Raw genomic sequence first — 25,131 nt, forward strand, 5'->3', positions numbered from 1 at the left:
TGTTTCTATTACCGACGAGATTAAAGGAAGTTTTAACCAGAAATTGTCAACAATCAAAAGCCACAACGCTTCAATAAATATAATTGATCCACATATTAACGAAAGAGTTTGTAGTTGCACGTTTGCCGCATTCAGAACTGACAAAACATTTGTACGCAGAGTGGATCTTGTGATCTGTAACGACTTCCGTGCTTTCAATAAAGTTTTTTGAGACCTATAGACGTTTGTTCATATATCGGGAAATTTCAAATGTGCATTTGACAAAAATACACCTAAATTTCATTTTGCAGCAAGTTGACATGATGCACGCAAGGTATTTTGGTATACTATGGCAGCTTTAAGACGTGCGGAAACTTGAATTTACATTCAATTGATTTTATTTTCATTTTGTGACAAGAATATTAAATTGAACTTGTTTTTTCCTGCTTTGAATTGCACTTATTAATTATTCGTTTTAATTTTATTATTTCTATTCATTATTTTTTAGAAAAATTGAAAGGTAGCTTTTAGCCACCATACATTTTGTGTTGTCAAAGAGTTAGTGAACATTATATATTTAGTAATTAATTTACAGTAAAGCACCAAGTACAAAAATGAGCCACAAACGTTGAATTTGGGTGAGAATTATTTCAAAAATTTCTACTAAGATGAAGTTCTTCAAGCTTTGCCAAATCAAAAATTCCTTTCGGAATTGACGTCAGGTGACAATCTAGCATGGACAAATCTTTCAGATAGGTAAGCTTGTTAAAGTTCTCAAAACTATCCTGATAAAAACGGCAGTTGCTAAAGTTGAGGTGAACGAGATTTTCGCAAACTAATTGATCAAAAATCGTATGAAGAATTCCCGGAAGATTGCTAAACGATAGTTTATGTTTTTTTTCTACAGTGGCTTGTAGAATTGAAACAGGAAATTCATTGTTTAATGTATGGGCATCGATCTTCTTTTCATTGTCTTTTGAAAGGAAATGAGCAAACCTTATAACGTACATTTTGTTGTAAGAGTCCAATAAATGAAGAAAAACCAAGATCTCCACATATTGGATCTACATCGGATAGCTGATCAAAAGATTGTTGAGGTAATTTTACGGAAAAATCATAAATACTTTTTGTACGAGACAATTGAATAAACGTAAAACTTTTCCAAATTACTAGCACTCCACTCACAGATAAAATCACATTATAAATGTATACAATAAAAGACAAAGCCGGCGCTAGGCTGTCAGAGCATAAGAAATAGTTGTGAGGAACGGAAATGCTTTGAGTGAGTGTACACGTCTTGTGTCTTTTATATCTCTCGAATAATGAAAAAGATTAAGGATGACAAATATTATTATACAATATACTTCAAACATACTAGTGGCAGTATAGCGATTTGAAATTTTGGAAACGTTTTTCTTTGTGGTCAAGCTTTTGTGTTTGCAGTTTCTCATTCAAACCCTTTAACACACTAGTAGTTGCACTATCAGGAAGGAAATCTAAATTGTAGAATTCATCGTTAGAGTTGGGAGTATCATCATATGAGATGCTCACATGTCCAGGGGTTTTCCTATGATTCGACTGAAATAGTGCAAAAGTGACTTCAAAATTAGGACACGGTAAATCGTTACACGTCGTCACAAGATCAACAAATTTTTCAATAACCGACGAAGTTGAAGGAATTTTCAACCATATATTGTCGAGATAGAAAAGCAATAATGCTTCAGCAAACAGCACGATCCACAAATACCGGTAGTTTGGAATTGCGCTTTTACTGCATTCTGAATTGACAAAACGTTTGTATAAACAGTTGATATTTTCATCTGTAACGACTTCCGTTCGTTCCGCAAAGCTTGTAGTTTCAGACCGGTGGTATATTTTGCAAAGACTAGAAAATTTAAAATTTACTTGTGGCCATGACGCATTCGAAATGTTATTTGCTATCTTGCGACAATTGATAACTGGAACACATTCCAAACTGCTCGACGTTACCTCTATTCCAGCAGCCAGAACAGCTAACATTGCCAAAAGTATCATTAAATACTCATACCAAACATTCAAGTTAGATTTCAAAATCTTAAAATTTTCATTCCCATTCTTCCTGAAATAATCCATGGACATCATTTTAATAAATTGATAAAATTAATAAGGACGGATTATCAATTTTAAGTAAGCGTTCTGTACTTTGTCCTCTCACAAGAATATAGTTCACTAAAATACACAAATTCTATTTGTTAGTTGTAATTGCTAATCAAGTTTAAATTCACTTCCTCTCCAGACATTCACATTCATTTTTACACTTGCCATTTAATTAAAACAGCAAGACTTGTTACAGAGACACTGTAACAAAATCATATAGCTATACATCAGTTATATATTTTATGTATAGCGCTAATCATTGAAAAGACAATTCTGCAGGACTGCAATTAAATTGCATATCATCATATCAAAAGCACGTGAAATAAATTGTTAGATTTCGCTTAAAGCCGAATTTCCACTTGAGAATTTTTTCGCACGAAGCGATTATTTTCGAATTTAAGCGTGCGCAGACGTTCAACACGTCACATATACGCAACGATGAAATTTGTATAAATTGTTTGCCACGACGAAAATTTGAGTTCGAATGATTTCTACTTTTTCGCTGAGAAAGAATTCGCTTAGCCAATCAGATTTCAATGTTTCTGATTTGTGATGTTTGTCAAGCATATTCAGTTTTCAAAATGGCGGACGTTGAGGAGTTATTTGCTCTTAAAAGACTTTCCATAATATCTAACAACTCTACTCTACAGAAAACCGACTATTTTGACTAAGGAATTTCTTACACGAAATACAAAACAAACGATACTAATGGAAACATATTCCTCGTCGTAAATACTAAGCTCTCTTACGAGCAGACGAAATTCTCCGTTTAAGTGACGGTTCAATTTATAAACGCGTCAAACGAAGTATGAAAAACCGTCTTTTGTACTTTCTTGGGCGTTCTGGCTATCGTTGCAGCACTAACAATCATAACATGCTATTTCAAAGCCAGAGGCGTAACTAGAACGTTAACTGGGAGGTGTATATTTATATATTCAGTTGTGCCTTACTGATTTCTTTTGAAATTCAATTCACTTTCATAGACCCAATTTTACGAACTTTTTCGCTTCGAAAATTATCGCTTCGCTCGAAAAAATTCGCAAGTGGAAATCCGGCTTAATGAGAGGGGGAAAGTAGCGTCCACTACAGGCGGCAAGGTCACACATTTTATAATATACGTCTTTTGTTTCAAAATACTTTAAATTATGATGTGTTTTCTAGATAATTTAAAATACATTATGAATGAAAAAAAAATTTAAAACTTTTGAAATCCCTTTCTAGTATTTTCTTCTCTGACAATATCTCTTTCTTTGTGGAAGAAGTACTTTGAGCTTTGCCTTCCAAGTTGCTCCATGTAATCGGCCATTATCCAGAGCTCGTAGGAAATAAAAGGAAAGAGATTTTCTTTTCAATTTGTTTTTGTTCTACCTCATGCTTATGTTAAGCTGCTGTGCTTATATGCTCATGCTTAAACTGATGATTGTGTCGGTCGCTTCATTGCCTTCTTTTGTATTTTCTTTTGTTTTTGTTTGTCTTTAGGTTTACGTCGCTGGGGGTAACAAAACGAGATCATAGGTACACGGGATAAAAAATTGTCCAAATGAGCTCTCTTTCCGAGATGAAATTATGAACATGGCGACCAACGGAGTGTAAGTGGAATTAAAGCCGAACTAAAGCAATTATAAGCTGGAATAATGGCATTTAATTCATTATACGTATATAAAAGAAGTATTCATAAAAAATTGACTATAAATGATATAAACCTACACAATACAAAGAATTCCAGATACATCATGCTTGTTTTTAAGTCGCAGCATTTGGAAAATGTTGTTTGTCTATATTTGCTTCGGTTTCGGCAGGTGTGATTAAGACTAGACTGCAGTTTAGCAGAAACCCGAAGCACTTGTATGGGAAGCGCGGGCTCGTTTTGCAAAGGATTTTAATGTTTTGGGTCAGCGTCCGAGGTGTCAGCTAAACTGTAGCAGTCCATAAATTTCTCATATGAAAGTCGGGTAATATTTGTTTTGGTCAGTAGGAAGTGTTGCTTGCCGATCTCATATGAATTTATTTTGTTTCTCTATTATGTTAAGCTTCATTGCCATTCAGAACAAATACGCGGGATATGAAAAGCGCCAATTAACCTAATGCGATATATTGGTGGCTTGCAACCACCCCCTTCGGAGTAAGAGAACAATGGAATGCTCGTCATGTTTGATGAAATTGCATTGTAATAAGGAAATTCCTTTTTTAAAATCATCCAACAGGGCGGCCGTGACGCAGCTTGCAAGCCAAGAATACGTAGTTCAATTAACATTGGCAATTTTTTACTAAAATTTTACGTTCTTTGGAGTTTTCAAATAAAAAAAAACAGAAGTTTTGGGGGAATGGGAGTATGTATGGAGGCAGTTGGAAAGAGTAAAAGACGAGAATGACCTCGGTAGGTTGAGGTAGTAATTCCAGTGAAATGAGAATGTCTAAAAAGTATAAACGCCGATATTAATAATAGATTATCGAAACTTAAAAACTCCACATTTTACGCCATTCTTGACTTACAATTCAACCATGTTATATAGTGGTATGATACAAAAGAATTTTTATCAGTGTTATTGTGAGCACCAGCCGACGTGGGCGTGCAACATTGTTTGGTAAGTCTCAAGAGAATGGCTCCAAGTCAAGAACTTCCACGAATGAACTACATGATGATATAAACAACAAAGTACCCAAACATTGTCCTTTACAACAGCATTCTGGAAAAAACTGAATTTTTTGCCTCCTAGGCCCGTTTCAAACGTTGCATTTTACATGCGCCAAATGCATTTAAAAAAAGGAAAATGAGATAAAATTCCTTATTATCTTTTGTCTTAAATGCATTCGCCTCATGTAAAATGTGATGTTTGAAACAGGCATTAAAATATAAAACCTTCAGGAACGACGGGACGTCGATAATTGGGAGGAGAGCAAATATGCATGTACTCGTAGTCATAGCTCTTAAAAAAGACCAGCAACATTGTTAGCTGTGCCACAGTATAGAAACAAACAGTAATCCTACTCTATTAAAATTTTTTTTGTACCACATGTCATTAGCATAGTGGATACCAGTAAATTGCTTTTCTCGACCAATAGGAGCACTGAGTGGCTATCCACAGCGAGTAATTTAATTAAATTTACAGCACCAAAGTCTGACTAATTACTGTTTTCTATATAATGTGGTTGTGCTATTTTGCACAAAACATTTGCAAAACACATAGGAGTTAACTAAAATCAAAATGGCCTGTTTTGAAGACGGCAAATATTTAATTGAGAACGTTTTAACAAAGCGATATCTGTTCTCAGCCGGAGATAAAATTGAAGGCAACAGAGGAGACGAAGGTGGCTGGTTGTCAAGTCCAAATTGTGTCGGTGCCGATGCAAACTACGACAATAGAGCCTACTGGAAGTTTGTTCCTCGAGGTAATGGCAAGTATTTCATTGAAAACTTGAAGACCGAGCGCTATCTGTTTCAAAATGGAAACAAAATTAAGGGTGATCGAGGTGCAGAAGGCGGTTGGACGAGTAACCCAGGATTTGGAGTTCCCCTTTGTGTCGGTTCTGACGCAAACTACTTCGATCGAGCTTACTGGAAACTTGAACCACAAGGAGAGGACAGGTATTTCATTGTCAATGTGCAAACACAGCGTTATTTGCTCCAGGAGGGCTCAAAAATTGAAGGAAACCGAGGTAAAGTAATATTTATTTTTTCTATAACGATACAGAACGTGCTCAATCCTGTGATTTTCAATTGTGTTTGAATTTATTTTCTAAGTTACTCAAATACCAGTTCTTTGAGCAATTCACCAGATAAAAGTCCAATTTAATAATTATTTACAACAGGTGATGAAGGCGGTTGGCTTAAAGCACCGAAATGTATTGGCACTGATGCAAATTACTATAACCGTGCTTTTTGGAAAATACTCAAACAGTAATCCGACTTTGAACATGAAAGATTAATTTAGCAATTGGATGTTTTTGATTCATTTTTCTATCGTGTTGTATTATGTAATTCATCCTCATTTCTTCTTGTACGATGTAACTTTCTAGCATTGACTACCAAATATTTTTTGTGTTAAATCATAAATAGCAAAGGTTGATTTATTTGTTTTAACATTACTGCTTTGTCTTTGGTTAATTAATGACGAACATGATATCACAAACACTAACATATATTTACTGTCGACTCATACTAAACCATTTGTACTGTTTACCGCGTTTTAAAAAACAACATGGTTTGCCCACGCCAGCTGTTGCCCACAACATCTTTGATGTAGTTTATTCTAAATGCTAACATCAGCTGTTGCCCCTATTAATAAAATATTTTTATATATTGTTGGTCGTGCAGCTTACCTATATTGTTTGTGTGTGACACTAAGTCAAAATGCAAAGGCTAAACAATATAAATCGTAAGCAATTCCTTGGTCGCAACTAATTTTGCAGGTCATGTGATCAAAGTGCAAAGAGAAAAGGACGATGGTAGAATGCCTGCTGCTATAGAACGGCTGACATCAGCACTTATTCACAGAGCATGGTTCACAGCTACCGGCGTTCTTCCTGCGAATACGCCTGTGAACGTCGGCGGCTTTCGCCTGTATATTTGTTCGCAGGTAGTTTGCCAGGATCTTTGCAACTTACATTTACGCGCGAAAAGTCAAAATGTCGGCTGTCAATGGGAAGGTTTTGTTCAGAGTTCAATTATCATTATGTTTACTCTTACTCAATTTAAATATAGAAAGCAGGGAAAGTTGAAACGAAAACCCTGTAGGTTTAGGGTTCGACTTATTCTAACTGAAAGATAACAAAATGCAAGTGACTGGCTGCAAATTGCTAATGATTTCCTGGAAGAGAGAATTTTCTTCATTGTATAGGTGCACTGGATGGAAAGCACATCTCGATTGAATGTCCAAAAAATGCTGGCTCCACATTTTCAATTAATAATATTTTCAAAGCATTGTTCTCATGGCAATATGCGATGCTCACTACTGCTTTATCTATGTGGACATTGGAAGCTTTGGAGGAGATAATGATACTGCCATTTTTCCTATAGCCATTTCTATTCAGCTTTTGAAAATAGAAATTTTCCAGTCCCCGAACAATCCAATGTTTCTGGTCATATGATTCCCCTACATATTAATTGCGGATGATAGCTTTCCGAAAAGCATAGCTTATGAAACCATTTCCTGGTAGAGGTCTTACCTTCCCTTAAGCTGTTTTCAATTACAGGTTGTCAAGAGCCAGACGCACCATTGAAAATGTCTTCGGCAATTTATCTGCTAGGTGGAGAATTTTTCTACGTCCAATCAAAACAAACGTTGATACTGTGGACAGTAACATGCAGGCCAGTATTTGTTTGCATAACTACTTACAGTCAACTGATAACGCCCACTATGTTCTTACTGGATTTGTAGACTCATAGAACAGCAGTGGAAACATAATATCTGGTGAATGGCGAAATATTGTGGAGGAAGAGGATGGTGCATTGCGTCGACTTAAAAGAGTAGGAAGTAATACTTACTCATTAAATGCAAAAACAGCCATTGAGAATCTTCTCTCCTATTTTAATAGTGAAGAAGGCCCTTTGCCTTGGCAGCTAACACATGTAAAAAATTAGGGCAGAACTCTGGATTCATAATTTAGTATTGATTATACTATGGCATTAGAAAGGATTTATCGAAAAAAAGTGATAAAGCATAAGTACTAAACGCATGTGACAATTTTTGGAATAATCTAAATTTTTGTTGAAAAAGAACTTAACAAAACCGTTTAAACTACAGTTACATAATGTTTTTGTGAAAATTATTTAACATTAAAGAACTTGATTATAATTTATCAACGCTGTTCAAAGACTATGAAATAACATATTTTGTTATCCTTGAAAGTTTAGACCCCAATTATTAAGTGCAGTATTAGATGATGTAAAATGATGGGGGAGGTGCCTCTTGCATCAATTGCGTTGGGCTTTGAGCTGACTGGGTGATGCATCACTACATATAATTAAATACCTTTAAAATATTTATTTGAAGCAATGATCTATATCTTTCAGGAATTCTTTTGAATTTTGCTACCAGACTCATGCAAAACAAGGTATCTTAATCTTCCATCTTTTCTGTTATTCTGGATTCTTCATGAATCGCTTCGTTAATATTTTTCATTATTTTGAAAACATCTTGTTCAACGAGGTCACTTTTATATTTTTTATCCATTATTGTTTTGGCGACTGACATGCACTAATTACCAAAAAAAACGAGACTCGTTTATACCATATATGACAAATATTAAACAGGTTCATCCCCCCTCGTTTTTATGTAACCAGTTAGTTAAATAGTCTTGACCCTGAGTTGTTAGGAAAAGTTTTTTTGTTAAACTATGTATATATAAAATAACTCATATGATAATGTCAAGTAAAACATGAACATATATAAAATAATAAGTTAGAAAGCAATGTGTCTTCCCATTTATTGCCAAAGTCTAGCTAATTGTGACTCTTACACTTGGGGACAGGATGTATCAGTGGCGTGCGGTGACCGAATTTAATAGGCAAGCGCTGGGGGTGAGGTTCGCGGCATGCCGCAAAGCTATCTAGGGGTTCTGGGGGCATGCTCCCCCAGAAAATTTTTGGATTTTGAAGGCTACTGGAGCGCATTTCCCGCGATTTCTGGGAGTACTTTGTCGAAAAATGTATCTGTCATGACTGAAACAGTATTGAAAAATCTAAAAATTCAAAAACTTTTATAGAGTATATATCACAATTACGGTTTAAAAGTATTACACGTGGTATTGTGATATAAAGTCGTTTTAAGTAAATGGCTACGCGTGCATTTCTATTGTAGTGAAGAAGTAACAGAACGAAATAGTCCAAAATCCTACAACAGATTTACTTAAATGTAAATTCCATCCGTCTTTACTTTGCGCAAAACTCCTTTATAACGTCCTCATAGAATCGTGGCTTCCCCTGCAAACTTACCAACATCTCCTTCTCGATTGAAATTGTAGCCAATGCAGAAAGTCGCTCTTGCCCTTGTGTACTGCGAAGATACGTTTTGATACGCTTGAGAGGCGAAAATGATCTTTCTGCAGAGGAGGACGTACTTGGCATAGTAAGAATGAGCTGACACAATTGGTACACCTCTGGAAAACAGGTTTTCAAGTCAAGTTCGATTATTTTTGATATCATATCAAAAACAGGTTTCGATTTGAGCTCGGCAGATGCGTATACAACGATTAGTTCACTTTTTAGTGCTTGAAGATTAAAGAATGTTCCATATGAATCTTGCAACGATTGCAGCTCTCGTTCGGGAAAATTCCGGCTGTACAATTCGTGGTTTGAATGATCCAACAAAGAAACGAATGCTCTGCTGTTAAGACTTTCGAATCTAGAAACAATCTGCACGACAATGGTATCGACTACACAGAAAAACATTTGACGGAAGGACGCCTTTACATCCTTTTCACTTTGCCCGCGTTTCAGTGCTACTTTGACGATACTTGACGTAAAATTCCAATAATCTACTAATTTTGTTCGTTGTTCTTGAATCTTATCTTTCGTCTCGCGAACTTTCGTGACACAGAAGACAATATCGAACTGCTTACTCTGAATGATATTATACAAAACATCCGTAAGACCAAATATTTCTGAAAATATTTTAAGGCAGAACACAAACTGGAAATCTGCAAGAACTTGTCGGTAGCCCCTCGCTTCGTTTAACGTCGTACCGTCAAACTGGTCATCATTTTTGATGATGTATTCGAAAACTTCGAGCAGCTTTGCTCTTGTCTCCAGTACAGCATGGATTAACCTGCTCTGATAGTGCCATCGAACAGCTGTTCCAGTGGGAATGCATCTGCCGACAACTGTGTCCAACAGGTATGTTCTCTTGGACGAGGCGTGAAAAAAGGATGAAAGACCAGTGACGGTTTTAAAAAATATACGACACTCTTTAGTTGACGAGACAGCTTGAACAAGGACCAAATTTAATGCGTGTCCGCAACAGTGGATAAAAAGAGCATGTGGATAGTCTTCTCTTACTCGTGTTTGCAAACCGGACAGTTCTCCTGACATCACACTCGCACCGTCATACGTTTGGGCAATCAGTTTTTCGCCGCATCCGTACTCGTTCAGGGTTTTACCGACTTCTTGTTTCAGTCTAGCCGCAGTTCTATCCTCACTTACATCGGTAAATCCAAGAAAGCGCTCCACAGCTTTACCACCTGGGTTGACATAGCGAACTATAGTTGTTAGCTGCGATAAGGTCTTAACGTCGGAGGTTTCATCGAGGGAAATAGCGACAAATGGGCTCCTCATCACTTCATCTTTTATTGCTTTCAACATAACGTCCATGACAGCAACAATCAAATCGTTCTGGATACGATTAGAAAGTCCAGAAAACACGGTTGCTGTATGAAGATGCTGTTCAAGCGTGGGGTCATATGCACTTAGCAGTTTTATCAATTCGACGTAATTGCCCCTGTTGGCAGACTCCTCCAGCTCCACCCGACCTCTGAAAGAAAGTTCCTGTTTGCCAAGAAAGCAAACAACATCAATGAAACGGCGAAGTACTTCTCTATTCTTGTGCACCATCAAGTTGTGAGCTGAGATGTGTTGACGGGCCTGTTCGTCTAGCTGCATGTCGATGCGTGTACGCCCAAAACTGGCATTCATTAGGCAACTGGACAAGTGTGTCTTCGTTTTCTCGTGTCTGTTGACGGCATTACACAGGTTGGCCAAATCATCGTATCCCTTCTTGCACCAGACTGTCTTGTCTGTTGAGTTGAACAAAAGACACGGCCAGCAAAATAACTTATTCAATTTTGAGGAGCCAGCCAGACATTTGTACTTGTCGTAATTTGACGTCTGAAAACTTCGAATAAAGACTTTACCACTTCGCTTGGATGTTGTATGTAGCCCTTGCAACTCAGGAGTGGGACGGCCACCTTCGACGATCTCTCGTTTCTCGGAAAAAGGTCTCAATCCAAATGAGCGGGATAACAGTGATTCCACAATGCATTCAGTCATGTTGTACAGGTGTCGTGAAAATACCGAATTGTAGAAGTAGAACATAAAAGGATGAAAATTCATATGCTATATATTTTATAGGAACATCAATCTTATTTATACCTTACATCAGTTACATGATATCTTGTAGTGACGTACATAACGTGCGTACATTACTCATCTAGATTCATGTATTAGCAATAGAAGAAATAGCCAATCCTACACTTACTCAAACGCGCTACTTAAACTTACGCACTTAACTTTATAATTACGTAAAACTACTAAAATTTCAAGTACATTATCCGCTGTGTAATAACTGCACCTTGTTTATCAAAATATATAAAAAGCCTGTAAATAAATTCTAACATATAGAATACTCACGATTGTTGTAAATAACTTCTTTGCTAGTGAATAAAATAATCACAAAATTTAATAGCGTTCTAGTACATTGAAATCACGTTCAGAGCTCATACGCAAGACTTATATAACGCTAAAGTATAACATGCTACAGATAATATCTTCTACATACATAAATTAGAAATCTACTACTACTTTGAATTAGAAATCAGAACATTACCTTTCGCTCTCAGTCATCTTTTAATAAACGATAACATTAACGGCGTGAATAATTCGGATGTCCAATGTGTTGAATATACGAATATTATTCGTGCGCTGATATGTGTTTAAAATTGCGAGCGTACAAGACTCTTGACCAATCGCTATCAAGCGGCGCCCTTAGAAGCGCCGCTTGCCTTTTCTCGATATCCTCGAATAAGAAGCCTCCAAATCTAGATTAACGCATGCGCAAATGTTCAAATTGAGCTCCGAAGGCAAGCGCGCTTGCCTTGGTTAATAAATAATTAATTTAATCCACTTAATTTAATACACTTGACTCATCTTACAAGTGTAGCAAAGTGAAACCGAAAACCACGACAGTAAATCGCGTATAAATAGCAAGCATTTCAACTGTAAAGACAATTTAGACAAAAGATTACATTGACATTGTTTAGAACAGAAAAATTTAAACTGATTTTGCTCAGAGATTGATCCAAAAAATTTTTGTTCGGTAAAATGCTTAGGCAAGCGGCGCTTGCCTACGCTTGCATGACCGCACGCCACTGAGTAAATCGCGTATAAATAGCAAGCATTTCAACTGTAAAGACAATTTAGACAAAAGATTACATTGACATTGTTTAGAACAGAAAAATTTAAACTGATTTTGCTCAGAGATTGATCCAAAAAATTTTTGTTCGGTAAAATGCTTAGGCAAGCGGCGTTTGCCTACGCTTGCATGACCGCACGCCACTGGGATGTATTAATTATGATTCATATGAAATTGATTGATGATGAAATTTTTTTAGTCAATAATAGATTTATTGGGGTTTGGGGTATTGTTGTGTCTAAATTGTAAGCTGTTGAAAAATGGATTGAATTGTTTATAGAAAAATGTGGATCCAAGTTCGAACTATGGATAGGAAGCAGAATGTGCAAGTGGATAATCTGAGCAAACTCACTGAAATAGATGATCTAAAAGAAAAGCTTGTGTCACTATTTGATGTCGAACCCACACGGCAAAGGTTGTTTTATCGTGGAAAGCAGGTGAGCTTGGAACTAGAAATTAATTGTTGCATAAATGTATTATAGCACTTACATTTTCATCTTTTTAAATCACTAAGATGTGGGCACAAAGCAAGATTATTTATTATTTATGTGAAAAGTTGTATCAAACTCAGCTCATCGTTTCTCTAATTTAATTTTATCCAGCATAATCAGTTTGAAGTTAAATCTTTCCAATTAAGAACCTCTGCGAAATGTGTGTATGTATGGTTGTTGGATTTAGGGCAATTCCATGGGTGACAGACGTAACATTTGCAGCAAATATATTCTCACTGTGCCCGTGTTTTGATGCAGAAGAACTCCAACTTATTCATCATGATAGAGGATACTTAAGGCATCCTATATACCATAATCTTATTTGTATTCACAACTTCTCCATTTGACAGCATGCGGATAAGACTGGTAACTGACATAACTTGGACAAACATGTACATGTCAACACTTGTGTTACAAGTGAAAAAATCTGTGAAGTGTGTCATTTGTTAGATTCAGTTTATTGTGTGCTTTTGAATTACATGTCAAAGTACACACCCTGCCAGTTTTACCTTGATCTGTCAAGTAGAAGCATAACAGATGAAGCAAACATTTGGTAACTGACGTAGCATGGTTGGTAACTGACGTAACACTGTCTAAATTCAAAGGTATTTTGACTAGGAAAATTGATTTTTGCAAAGAAGCAACTCATTCCAAATCTATTATGAGCAATGCAACTTTCAAATGACAAGCTATCAAACAATCCTTATAACACAAATTTAGATGATTTCATTTAAACTGACATGAAAAAGAAATCGTGAAAAAGAAAAAAATGAACTGCGGATAGAACATATTGTGCAACTCAACAGGAGCAAATAGATATGTATAATTTATCATGCTCTTCTTTTTGCTTTCATGTTCTTGAAGGCAGCATCAATGTCCTTATATTCAGAAATTTTAAAGTCTTTGAGGACACTATCCAGTGTGACTGGCCCAAAAAAAATTGAGCTCTTGTGCACAACATCAAAGTCATCCTGCCGTGCCCAGTTGAAAAGTGCCTCTCCTTCAAGGGATGCCTGATGAAAGAATTTATGCTCCAAAATCCAGGTTTTGTCATTGCAATTGTTCGGCCAATGTAGAACCTATCAATGTAGTCCACAGCGAAGTAGTGTTCAGCTTGAATAGGTCCCACTCCTAATGTGTCTGAGATGGCCTTGCTGCTGCTTGACTGATGGTTTGTTGCTGTTGACTTGTTGAAGATCACAACATTTTCAAACACTATGCTCTCCAGGTACTCCTGAAAGTAGGGAGTTATGATAGACTTGTCCAACTCATTGACTGAATGTCTTCGAAAAAAATGTGCATTTCTGATGTTTGGAATGTTTTTTGGTTCATCCTTGTCCCAAATCTCTTGAAATTCCATTTCAACTTCTTCAACATCCTCTTTGGGAGTGAAGATCACTTTAATGTTTGGACATGCCCTCTCTGCAACATTAGCAAAATCCCTAGCAGTGTTGACTAGTACCTGTCTCTGAAGCATTCTTCGCAACACTGCTCTTTTCACTGTCCCACCTACACCATCCACACTCCCTTTCCCATGTGCTGTACCAAAAAAGCTCCAGTCCACATTTTTCAGTTTGCTGTAAATCAGTTTTGGATCTGTCGATGTGGATAGAGTGAACCTGTTTTTGAACTGATTGCCAGCACCATCTGTAAAAATGTGGAGGGTTTCAATATCTGCTGGTCCGGAAGCTAAGATGGCTCTGTTGAATGCTGCTACTGAGAATTTGTCATGTTGGAGTGCATCACTGATAACAACAAATGATGCTACACCCTTTTCTGTATTCATCACTGCTGTATAAATGGTGACACTGTTTGAGACCCAGTGTGCTGCCATTATTTCATCCTGTTGCTTTATCTGGAAGTTTCTCAAAAGTCAGTGTGCAGAATACCTTCCTTTCTCTTCAGATTTTCCTTCAAAGCTTTGATTTGGCTCAGCTGTATCTTTGAAATGAAACAGTGGTGCCTCATGGTACAAAGTTGCCCAAAGAACTCTGCTTTTGCTCCTTCTAGAGTGTTCTGAACTTGGATTTTTTTGTTTTCTTTCCATTGAATGTAACAACAAGGGCTTGAGATAGTTGACAGTAAGATCTTCTTCTGCACACGAAATTTTTGTCCATCTTTCTTCACAGTTACAAAATCCTTTCTCTTAGGAGATTACCTTGCAGCAGTTTCACTTTGAAAAACTCTTCCACGATCTTATCAACTTCTGAAAGTGTTCGTTGTTTGCCCTTCTCAATTTGTTTAACAAAGGTGTCTGACAGTTTCTTGACTACTGCTGCTTTCTTCTTTGGGCTTCTTGGAAGAGAACACGCAGCCTTTTTTATTGCCTTTGCTAGAGATTGCCGGCCACCAAAAGTAGTGTACTCATTTGCTAGGGCTCTGTCCTGGTTACCGCTGTTCAAGTTGGAGGCCTTGGCTTGTCTTGATTTTTTTACTCTTTCCTTGCTCCTTTCATTTTCTTGAATTCTTCTTTTCTCAGTCCATTGAGCTCTGCGTGTTCTTTGTTGCTCTTTATTTGTTTCCCTCATCTGCTGACGTTTAGCATCACTTATACGAGCCCGGTAGTCTCTCATTTTCTCTGTTGGGGACTTCGGCATTCTGAAAAAAGAATTGAAAAATTGTTGACATAAGACATTTATCTAAAGTTTGGTTGAGCTTCAAGATACATTCACATAATTCATCATTAAAGATCCAACATCAATGAAACTGAAATCAAACAAGAAACAGGTTGAAAAAATTATGGGTTTGGTCAGGCGAAACAATGAAAAAGATTTCATTATTTTTTTTTCAAACCACATTAATATAATGAAACTATCAATACAGTATCAATTCAGAGCATCCAGGTTTCTACATAGAAATACATCAAAAACTTCAGACTGTGCCATCATTTACCTGGATATGTTACGTCAGTTACTGTAGGTCACATGCCATAACTGTTACATAAGTTACCATAAAAACTGTTAATTATGAAGCTCAAATAAAGTTCTTTGCATGTTGCCTTTCCCATCTCCCCATATACTAAGAACACAGGGGGTATCATTTTTCTTTGAGCTTTTTTAAAGAAGCAGCACATCTTTTATCATTTTCTTGGTAACTGGCGTAACAAAGCTCTGAGTAGCATGAAATAGGCTAACAAAAATTTGTGATCAAACCAAAGTTTAATTTTTTTACCAAAATAAAAACAAAGATTTGCTCTTACTAAGAATGCACTTAAACTTACTTTTGGCATTTTCCTTCAGCAGTACAAGTCTTTAAATCTCCTTTTCAATCTGGGGTACTGACCACATGGCTGACCACTAACTTTCAAAATGGCCTTCAGTCATGTGACATGCAGCCAGCAGAAAAAAATGTCCTACACCAATAGCGTTGTAACATCATTATTTTCAACATAACTGGAAAAAATTTTCCGCAAAGCTAGTAGCTTGAGACCGGTAGTATTTGTTGCAAATACTAGAAAACTTTAAATTTGCTTGTGGCCACAAGGCATTCGAAATGCTATTTGCTATGTTGCGACAATTGACAACTGGAACACATTCAAAACTGCCAGACGTTACCTCCATTCCAGCAACTAGAACAGCTATCATTGCCAAAAGTATCGCTAAATAATCTTTTATAACCTCCCAGACAGATTTCAAAATCTTAAAATTTTCCTTCCCTTCTTCCTGAAATATTCCATGGACATCATCGTGATTAATTGATAAAATTAATAAAGATGGATTTTCAATTTTAAGGTAGCGTTCAGTATTTTGTCTGCTCACAGGAATATAATTATTTAAAATAAACAAATTCTATTTGTTAGTTGTAATTGCTAAAGTAATTTTAAATTCACTTCCTCTCCAGACAAGCAAATTCTATTTCACACTTGCCATTTAATTAAAACATCAAGACTTGCCACAGAGACACTGTAATAAAATCATATAGCTATACATCCGTTATATATTTACTTGTATCGCGATACTCGTTGACAGGACAATTCAGAAATGTGAATTATAAAATAAAAATAATATAACGTGTTTGGTGATTTGTTGTCACTGCCTCTAAATTTTTTTGTCGAATTATTTAGGTTATGAGGACACATGATATCTCGAAATATTAGGCCCAAGAAATGTAAAATTCGTTAGTAATTAATTTTGAATTAGAAAAAGTGAAGTGTGCAAAGAAGGAACATGGTGATGTCGTTCGATCGCATTTTTGAAATAAGAAAAGCGACAGAGCGTTCAACATTCGATTCGAATACATGCACCCAGAAGGTTATGTCGAAGCATGTTCTTAAAAACGGGCTAATGATCGTTGCAAGGAAGTCAAAATTGTATTCAAATCCATTGGCATGATGGTAGCGAAGGCAAAGATGCCATGGTCATTGGCCAGCTGTTGATTGCAATATGGAAAATAAGGCATCGAAATTTGAATTTGGTTTGCAAAGATGTACTTGAAATTATGCAATTCAAATTATTACATTGCTCAATATCTAAATTCTAAAAAAAGAGGGTATTTAAGAGATTCCTAATTTGAAAACAATTATGTGAAGGATTCTTCCATGACTTCTTCAGAACTACTTGCACCTTTGGTGCTCCGCTTGGGACATGGCAGCAACGATATCAAAAGCAATTTAACACCGTGTTTGATGTCCTATAATGAGCATTTTCGGTGGTTCTGAAACTAGCTAATAGTAGAAAGTATGAATTAGTAAATAAAAGTACTATATCAGTTACAAACATTCAACAAGAACGCAGGAACTCGCAAACAAAAACGACGGAATGTCGATCTCTTACGGTCTGCTCGAAGACGTTAAAAGATTATGAAAGGAAATAAGGTGCCATTTTAGACAATTTGAACTAAGCATTGAAGCTAAAAAAGAAAATTAACTTCGTAGACGCAACCCTTGACCTCAACAATTACGCCTTCGATTATTAAAAAACTCACTCACTCGTGCATGTACTCAACAAATTGAACTTAAAAACCCATACAACTATTATATATATACTAATAACTAAATTAATATTCTTTATAGGTTTATATTTATTGGTTTATTTATACAATTGTTTTTATCGTAACCTGTATTTTAATTACTGGGAAGATTTTCTCGGTAATTGTGTCAATTTTCACAAAAAATTGTATGATTAATAATAATTTTTTGAATAAATGATCATACATAAAAGCAATATTAAAAGAAAAGCCATTGGTTTTAAACCTAACCTCGTATGAGAAACAAAAGCAAATTTTAAGAATATCACAAACGACGATCTAACTGAATCTTGAAGAGTTTCGGGATCACCCACCTCTTATTCTTTTATGTTCACTCTTTTTTGGGTTAGCATTGCTTAACGTTTCATTTTCAGTTTCATTTAAATCATCTACACTTTCTTTTAGATGAAAAGGAGATTCCAGGTGGCGCAAATTCGTACATGCAAGGACCTTACGGAGAGCATCCATTTCCAACTCATGATTAAAATCAATATTAACTGATTCGAGATATTTTTTAATTGTGTCAATGAGTTTGGTGCAATTGTTTGAAGTTTGTTATTGTCAAGCGTGAGGACCTTTATCTTTTTCAAAGCTGAAATTTCAACATCAATTTTTTTTTATTAGATTTCTACTAAGATGAAGCTTTTCAAGCCATTCCAAAACAAAATTCCTTTGGAATTGACGTCAGGTGACAATCTAGCATGGACAAATCTTTCAGATAGGTAAGCTTGTTAAAGTTCTCAAAATCATCGGGATGAAAACGGCAGTTGCTAAATGTGAGGTGGACGAGATTTTGGCACACTAAGTGATGAAAAATCGTCTGAGGAATTCCTGGAAGAGTGCTAAAAGATAATTTTGTTCTTTTCTACAGTAGCTTGTAGAATTGAAATAGGAAATTTAATGTTAAATGTATGGGCATCGATCTTCTTTCTGTTCTCTTTTGAAAGGAAATGAGCAAACCTTATAAAGTACATTTTGTTGTAAGAATCCAATAAATGAAGAAAAAATCCAAGATCTCCACATAATGGATCTATATCGGATAGCTGATCAAAAGATTGTTGAGGTAATTTTTTGGAAAAATCATAATTATTTTGTTTACGACACAATTGAATAGTCCTAAAACTTATCCAAAACACTATCATTCCACTCACTAATACGATTCCATCATAAATGTATACAATAAAAGACAAAGCCTGAGCTAGGCTATGAGAGCATAAGAAATAATCGTGAGGAATGGAAATGCTTTGAGTGAGTGTACACGTCATTGTGTCTTTTATATCTTTCAAACAATGAATAATATTAATGACGAAAAATATTATTGTAAGAAATACTTGAAGCACATTTCTGATAGTATAGAGACGTGAAATTGTGACATTGGGACGCGATGTGGCCATGTTTTGATCTAGTGTTTGTACTTTCTCATACAAACCCTTTAACGCACTAGTAATTGTACTGTCAGGAAGGGAATCTAAATTATAGAATTCATCGTTTAAGTTGCGAGTACCATCCTTTGGGATGCTCACATATCCAGGGGTTTTCTTATAATTTGACTGAAATAATGCAAAAGTGACTTCAAAATTAGGACACGGTGAATCGTAACGCGTCATCACAAGATCAACAAATGTTTCAATTACCGACGAAGTTAAAGGAATTTTCAACCAGAAATTGTCGAGAATGAAAAGCAATAATGCTTCAGCGAACAACACGATCCACAAATAAGCAAGGTAGTTTAGAATTACGCTTTTACTGCATTCTGAATTGACAAAACTTTTGTATAAACAGTTGATATTTTGATCTGTAACGACTTCCGTTCGTTCCGCAAAGCTTGTAGTCTGAGACCGGTAGTATTTTTTGCAAATACTAGAAAATATTAAATTTGCTTGTGGCCACGAGGCATTCGAAATGTTATTTGCTATGTTGCGACAATTGACAACTGAAACACATTCAAAACTGCCAGACGTTACCTCCAATCCAGCAACTAGAACAGCTATCATTGCCAAAAGTATCACTAAATAATCTTTTATAACCTCCCAGACAGATTTCAAAATCTTAAAATTTTCCTTCCCATTCTTCCTGAAATATTCCATGGACATCATCGTGATTAATTGATAAATTAATGAAGTTGGATTTTCAATTTTAAGTTAGCGTTCAGAAATTTGTCTGCTCACAGGAGTATAGTTATTTAAAATACACAAATTCTATTTTTTAGTTGCTAAGCAATTTTAAATTCACGTCCTCTACAGACATACACATTCATTTTCACACTTGCCATTTCATTAAAATAGCAAGACTTGTTGAGAGACACTGTAATAAAATCATATAGCTATAAATTAGTTACATATTTTCTTGTATCGCGATAATCTTTGAAAGAACAATTCAGAAATTTGAATTATAAAATAAAAATAATAAAACGTGTGTGGTGATTTGTTGTCACTGGCGCTAAATCTTTTTATCAGCAAATTATTTTGGTTATGAGCACATATGATATGTCGAAATATTAGGCACATGAAATGTAAAATTTGTTAGTAATTAATTTTGAATTAGAAAAAGTGAAGTGTGCAAAGAAAGATCATAGGGATGTCGTTCGATCACATGTTTAAAATAAGAAAAGCGACAGAGTGTTCTACATTCGATTTGAATACATGCACTCTGAAGGTTATGTCATAGCATGTTCTTAAAAACGTGCTAATGATGGTTGCAAGAAAGTCAAAAATGTATTCAAATCCATTGGCATGATGGTAGGGTGTGCAAAGATGCCATGGCCATTAGCCAGCTGTTGATACCAGTATGGAAAATAAATATAGGGCATTGGATTTTGAATTTGGCTTGCAAAGAGGTACTTAAACTTATGCAATTCAAAGTATTACATTGCTCAATATCTAAACTCTAAAAAAGAGGATATTTAAAAGTTTACTAATTTGAAAATATATATGGGGATGATTCTTCAATGATTTCATAGAGCTTCTCGCACGTCTGGTGTTCCGCTTGGACATGGCAGCAACGATGACAAAAGCAATTTAACACCGTGTTTGATGTCCTACAATGAGCATTTTTAACGGTTCTAAAACTAGCTAATAGTAGAAAGTATGAATTAGTAAATAAAAGTACTAATTCAGTTACAAACATTCAACAAGAACGCAGAAACTCGCAAACAAAAGCGACGCAATATCGATCTTTGACTCTCTGCTCGAAGACGCTTAGCCAGATTAAACTAAGCATTGAAGCTAAAAAAAAAAGTTAACTTCGTAGACGCAACCCTTAATATCAACAGTTACACCTTCAATTATCTATGAAAACTCACTCACTCGTGCATGTATTTTCCAAGTTGCACTTAAAAACCCATACAACTATTCTATATATACTAAAAACTGTATTAACACTCTTTGTAGGTTTATAATTGGTTAAGGAACCGACAGCTTTTACAACCTTCCAAGTCAGAGGAATAAAATATTTTTCTTCACACGGATCTTGTTGAAGCACAACAAGTGTTGACGTTCATACGAGAGAATCGTTCATGAAACATTCGAAAGTTGGTTGAATTTGGTGAAAATTATGTTTTAAATGTCTTTTGAATGTTAGTCTCCCCCCCTGACAATATTTTTATCAACATTTGAGTTATGTCAAATTGGTTGTAGTGTAAGGGTTGGGGCTGGGGTTAAGGTTAGGGGTTAGGGTTAGGGCTGGGGTTAGGTGTCTTCCATTCGATTATCTATGAAGAATTCCCTCACTCGTGCATGTATTTTCCAAATTGCACTTAAAAACCCATACAACGGTTATACATATACTAATAACTGTATTAACATTCTTTGTGGGTTTATATTTATTGGTTTATTTATACAATTATTTTTATCGTAACCTGTATTTTAATTACTGGGAAGATTTTCTGGGTAATTATGTCAACCTTCATTTTAAAAATTGTATGATTAATAATATTTTTTTGAATAAATGATCATAAAAAAGCAATTTTAAAAGAAAAGCCATCGTATTTAGACCAAAAATCCTATAAGAAACAAAAGCAAATTTTCAAAATATCACTAAAGACGATTAAAAAACTGTAACTTGAAGAGTTAATAATTATTAATTTTTTTTCCAAGAAACAACTTTTACATTTTCTTCTTATTTCTTAGTGGTAACCGCCTGTAGCTTTTCTAATTTGTTTCATTTAGCCAAATTTTAGCATTTTTCAGTAGATGAAAAGGACATACCAAGCTTCATAAGCTTCTACATGCAAGAATCTCACGAAGAGCTTCTATTTCTAAATCATCATTGTCGTCGATATCAAGGGAGTTAAGATTTGGCATTTGTGTCAATGAGCCAGGAGAAATTTTTTGAAGAGCGTTCTAGTTAAGTGAGAGGACTGATAGATTTTTCAAAGCTGCTATGTTAACATTAATCTCATTTATAAGGTTTAAATTAAGACGAAGTTTTTCAAGACATTCCAAAGCAAGAATTCCTCTCGGTATGGACTTCAAGCCACAGTTCACAATGGATAGGCTTTTAGTCCGATAAGCTTATCAAAATTTTAAAATCATCCTCTTCAAGAGTGCATTTGATGATATTTAGTGTCAAGAGATTTTTACATATCAATTGATCGAAAATTCCAAGCGAAATTCCTGGAAGGCTAGTAAAAGATAATGCCTTTTGTTCATCCAATGTTGTTTGCAGACCTGCAACAGGAAATTTTAATCAATGCATGAGCCACAATCTTCTTTTCGTCTCTTTAAAGAGGGAATGTACGAACCTTATAACGTACATTTTGTTGTAGGTATGCAAGAGATGCAAGAGAAATCCGAGGTCACCATCCACTGGAGAAATATCTGAAAGCTGACCAACAGTTATTGAAGACATTTGAGCGGAACAGTCATATTCATAATTCTTCAAGCGCAATTTAACTATGCAAATAATCATTAAAAAATATATAAATCCACTAACAGCCACAACTCCAAGACAAATATGAACGATACTAGACATAGAGGAAGCCAAGACGTAGGAGCATAAGAAGTACTCGTGATGGATGGGAATATGCTGAGCTAATTTATACCTCATTGTGTTTTTCATGTCCTTCAAGTAATTAATATTAATGACGAGAAATATTATTACTGAAGGTTATTGAAAAACAGCTTTTAAAGTATAAAGATTTGAAATTTTTTTAATGGGATGTGATGTTGATATGATATCTTTTAGTGTTTGCACTTTGTCGTACAAACCCATCAACACAATGAGGGGTGTATTGTCTGGAAGGAAATCTACATTGTACAATTGATCGTGATCAGTCAAGTCGACAGGGTTATCTATTGAGATGTTGACGTAGCCTTGGGTTTTATTGGAATTTGACTGGAGGAATGTAAAAGGAGCTGCAAAGTTTAGAAATGGTGAATTATAACACGCCATTACGAGATGAACAAATGTTTCTATTACCGACGAGATTAAAGGAAGATTTAACCAGAAATTGTTAAGAATCAAAAGCCACAACGCTTCAATAAATAAAATGATCCACATATTAACGAAAGAGTTTGTAGTTGCACGTTTGCCGCATTCAGAACTGACAAAACATTTGTACCCAGAGTGGATCTTGTGATCTGTAACGACTTCCGTTATTTCAATAAAGTTTTTTTTTGAGACCTATAGACGTTTGTACATATATCAAGAAATTTCATATGTGCATTTGACAAAAATACACCTAAATTTCATTTTGCAGCAAGTTGACATGATGCACGCAAGGTATTTTGGTATACTATGGCAGCTTTAAGACGTGCGGAAACTTCAATTTACATTCAATTGATTTTATTTTCATTTTGTGACAAGAATATTAAATTGAACTTGTTTTTTTCCTGTTTTGAATTGCACTTATTAATTATTCGTTTTAATTTTACTATTTCTATTCATTATTTCTTAGAAAAATTGAAAGGTAGCTTTTAGAAACCATACACTTTGTGTTGTCAAAGAGTAAGTCAACATTATATATTTAGTAATTAATTTACAGTAAAGCACCAAGTACAAAAATGAGCCAGAAACGTTTAATTTTGGTGACAATTATTTCAAAATCGTTATCATACATACAAAATCACGAGAAAATTGTTTTGATAACTTATCCCTCTTTCTCTTTTCTTCTGTTTAATCTTTTCAGAAATTTTCTTGAATGTATAATAGTTTAGCTTTTCTATTCAGTTCCATTTAATCCGTCTGTTACTCTTTCTGCCAGATGTGAAGGATATTCCAAGTGGCACAAATTCTTACATGAACGGACCTCACGGAGAGCGTCCTTTTTCAAATCATGATTACCTTCGATATTAAGTGATTCGAGATTTTCCAATCGTGTCAATGAGTTTGGTGCAATTGTTTGAAGTTTGTTATTGTCAAGCCTGAGGATCTTTATCTTTTCAAAGCTGAAATTTCAACATCAATTTTTTATTAGATTTCTACCAAGATGAAGTTCTTCAAGCCCTGCCAAATCAAGAATTCCTTTCGGAATTGACGTCAGGTGACAATCTAGCATGGACAAATCTTTCAGATGGGTAAGCTTGTTAAAGTTCTCAAAACTATCGGGATAAAAACGGCAGTTGCTAAATTTGAGGTGGACGAGATTTTCGCAAACAAATTGATCAAAAATCGTCTGAGGAACTCCTGGAACAGTGCTAAACGATAGTTTTTGTTCTTTTTCTACAGTGGCTTGTAGAAGTGAAACAGGAAATTTAATGTTTAATTTATGGGCATCGATCTTCTTTCTGTTTTTTTTGGAAAGGAAATGAGCAAACCTTATAACGTGCATTTTGTTGTAAGAGTCCAATAAATGAAGAAAAAAGCCAAGATCTCCACATTTTGGATCTACATCGGATAGCTGATCAAAAGATTGTTGAGGTAACTTTTTGGAAAAATCGTAAATATTTTGTGTACGACACAATTGAATAAACCTAAAACTTTTGTCAAACAGAAACGCTCCACTCACAAATAAAATCATAGTATAAACGGCTACAATAGAATACAAAGCCGGAGCTAGGCCATTAGAGCATAAGAAATAATCGTGAGGAACGGAAATGCTTTGAGTGAGTGTACACGTCATTGTGTCTTTTATACGTTTCAAATAATGAATAAAATGAATGATGAAAAATGATATTATAAGAAATACTTGAAGCACATTTTTTGATAGTATAGAGATGTGAAATTGGGAAAATGAAACAGAATTTGTCCATGTTTTGTTCTAGTGTTTGCACTTTCTCATACAAACCCTTTAACGCACTAGTAGTTGTACTGTCAGGAAGGGAATCTAAATTATAGAATTCATCGTTCAAGTTGGGAGTATCATCATTTGAGATGCTCACATATAAACGGGCTTTATTATAATTTGACTGAAATAGTGCAAAACTGGTATCAAAATTGGGATACGGTGAATCGTAACACGCCGTCACAAGATCAACAAATGCTTCAATTACCAACGA

At 35.3% G+C, this 25,131-nt stretch overlaps 2 protein-coding genes across 2 annotated transcripts; one reads left to right on the top strand and one right to left on the bottom strand.

Moving 5' to 3' along the window:
- The first annotated feature begins 5,189 nt into the window (after positions 1–5,189).
- LOC124455738 lies at positions 5,190–6,027 on the top strand. The gene is made up of 2 exons (XM_047006367.1): positions 5,190–5,772; positions 5,926–6,027. The coding sequence occupies exons 1-2, from the start codon at positions 5,322–5,324 to the stop codon at positions 6,015–6,017; spliced, it is 543 nt and encodes a 180-aa protein (XP_046862323.1). The 5' UTR covers positions 5,190–5,321; the 3' UTR covers positions 6,018–6,027.
- Positions 6,028–18,537: 12,510 nt separating this feature from the next.
- Positions 18,538–19,847, bottom strand: LOC124455894 (volume-regulated anion channel subunit LRRC8A-like). The gene has a single exon (XM_047006505.1). It carries the CDS (start codon positions 19,789–19,791, stop codon positions 18,538–18,540), a length of 1,254 nt encoding a protein of 417 aa, XP_046862461.1. The 5' UTR covers positions 19,792–19,847.
- Positions 19,848–25,131: the final 5,284 nt, after the last annotated feature.

Source organism: Xenia sp. Carnegie-2017, unplaced genomic scaffold (assembly GCF_021976095.1).
Source record: "Xenia sp. Carnegie-2017 unplaced genomic scaffold, XeniaSp_v1 HiC_scaffold_4, whole genome shotgun sequence".
Taxonomy (NCBI): domain Eukaryota; kingdom Metazoa; phylum Cnidaria; class Anthozoa; order Malacalcyonacea; family Xeniidae; genus Xenia; species Xenia sp. Carnegie-2017.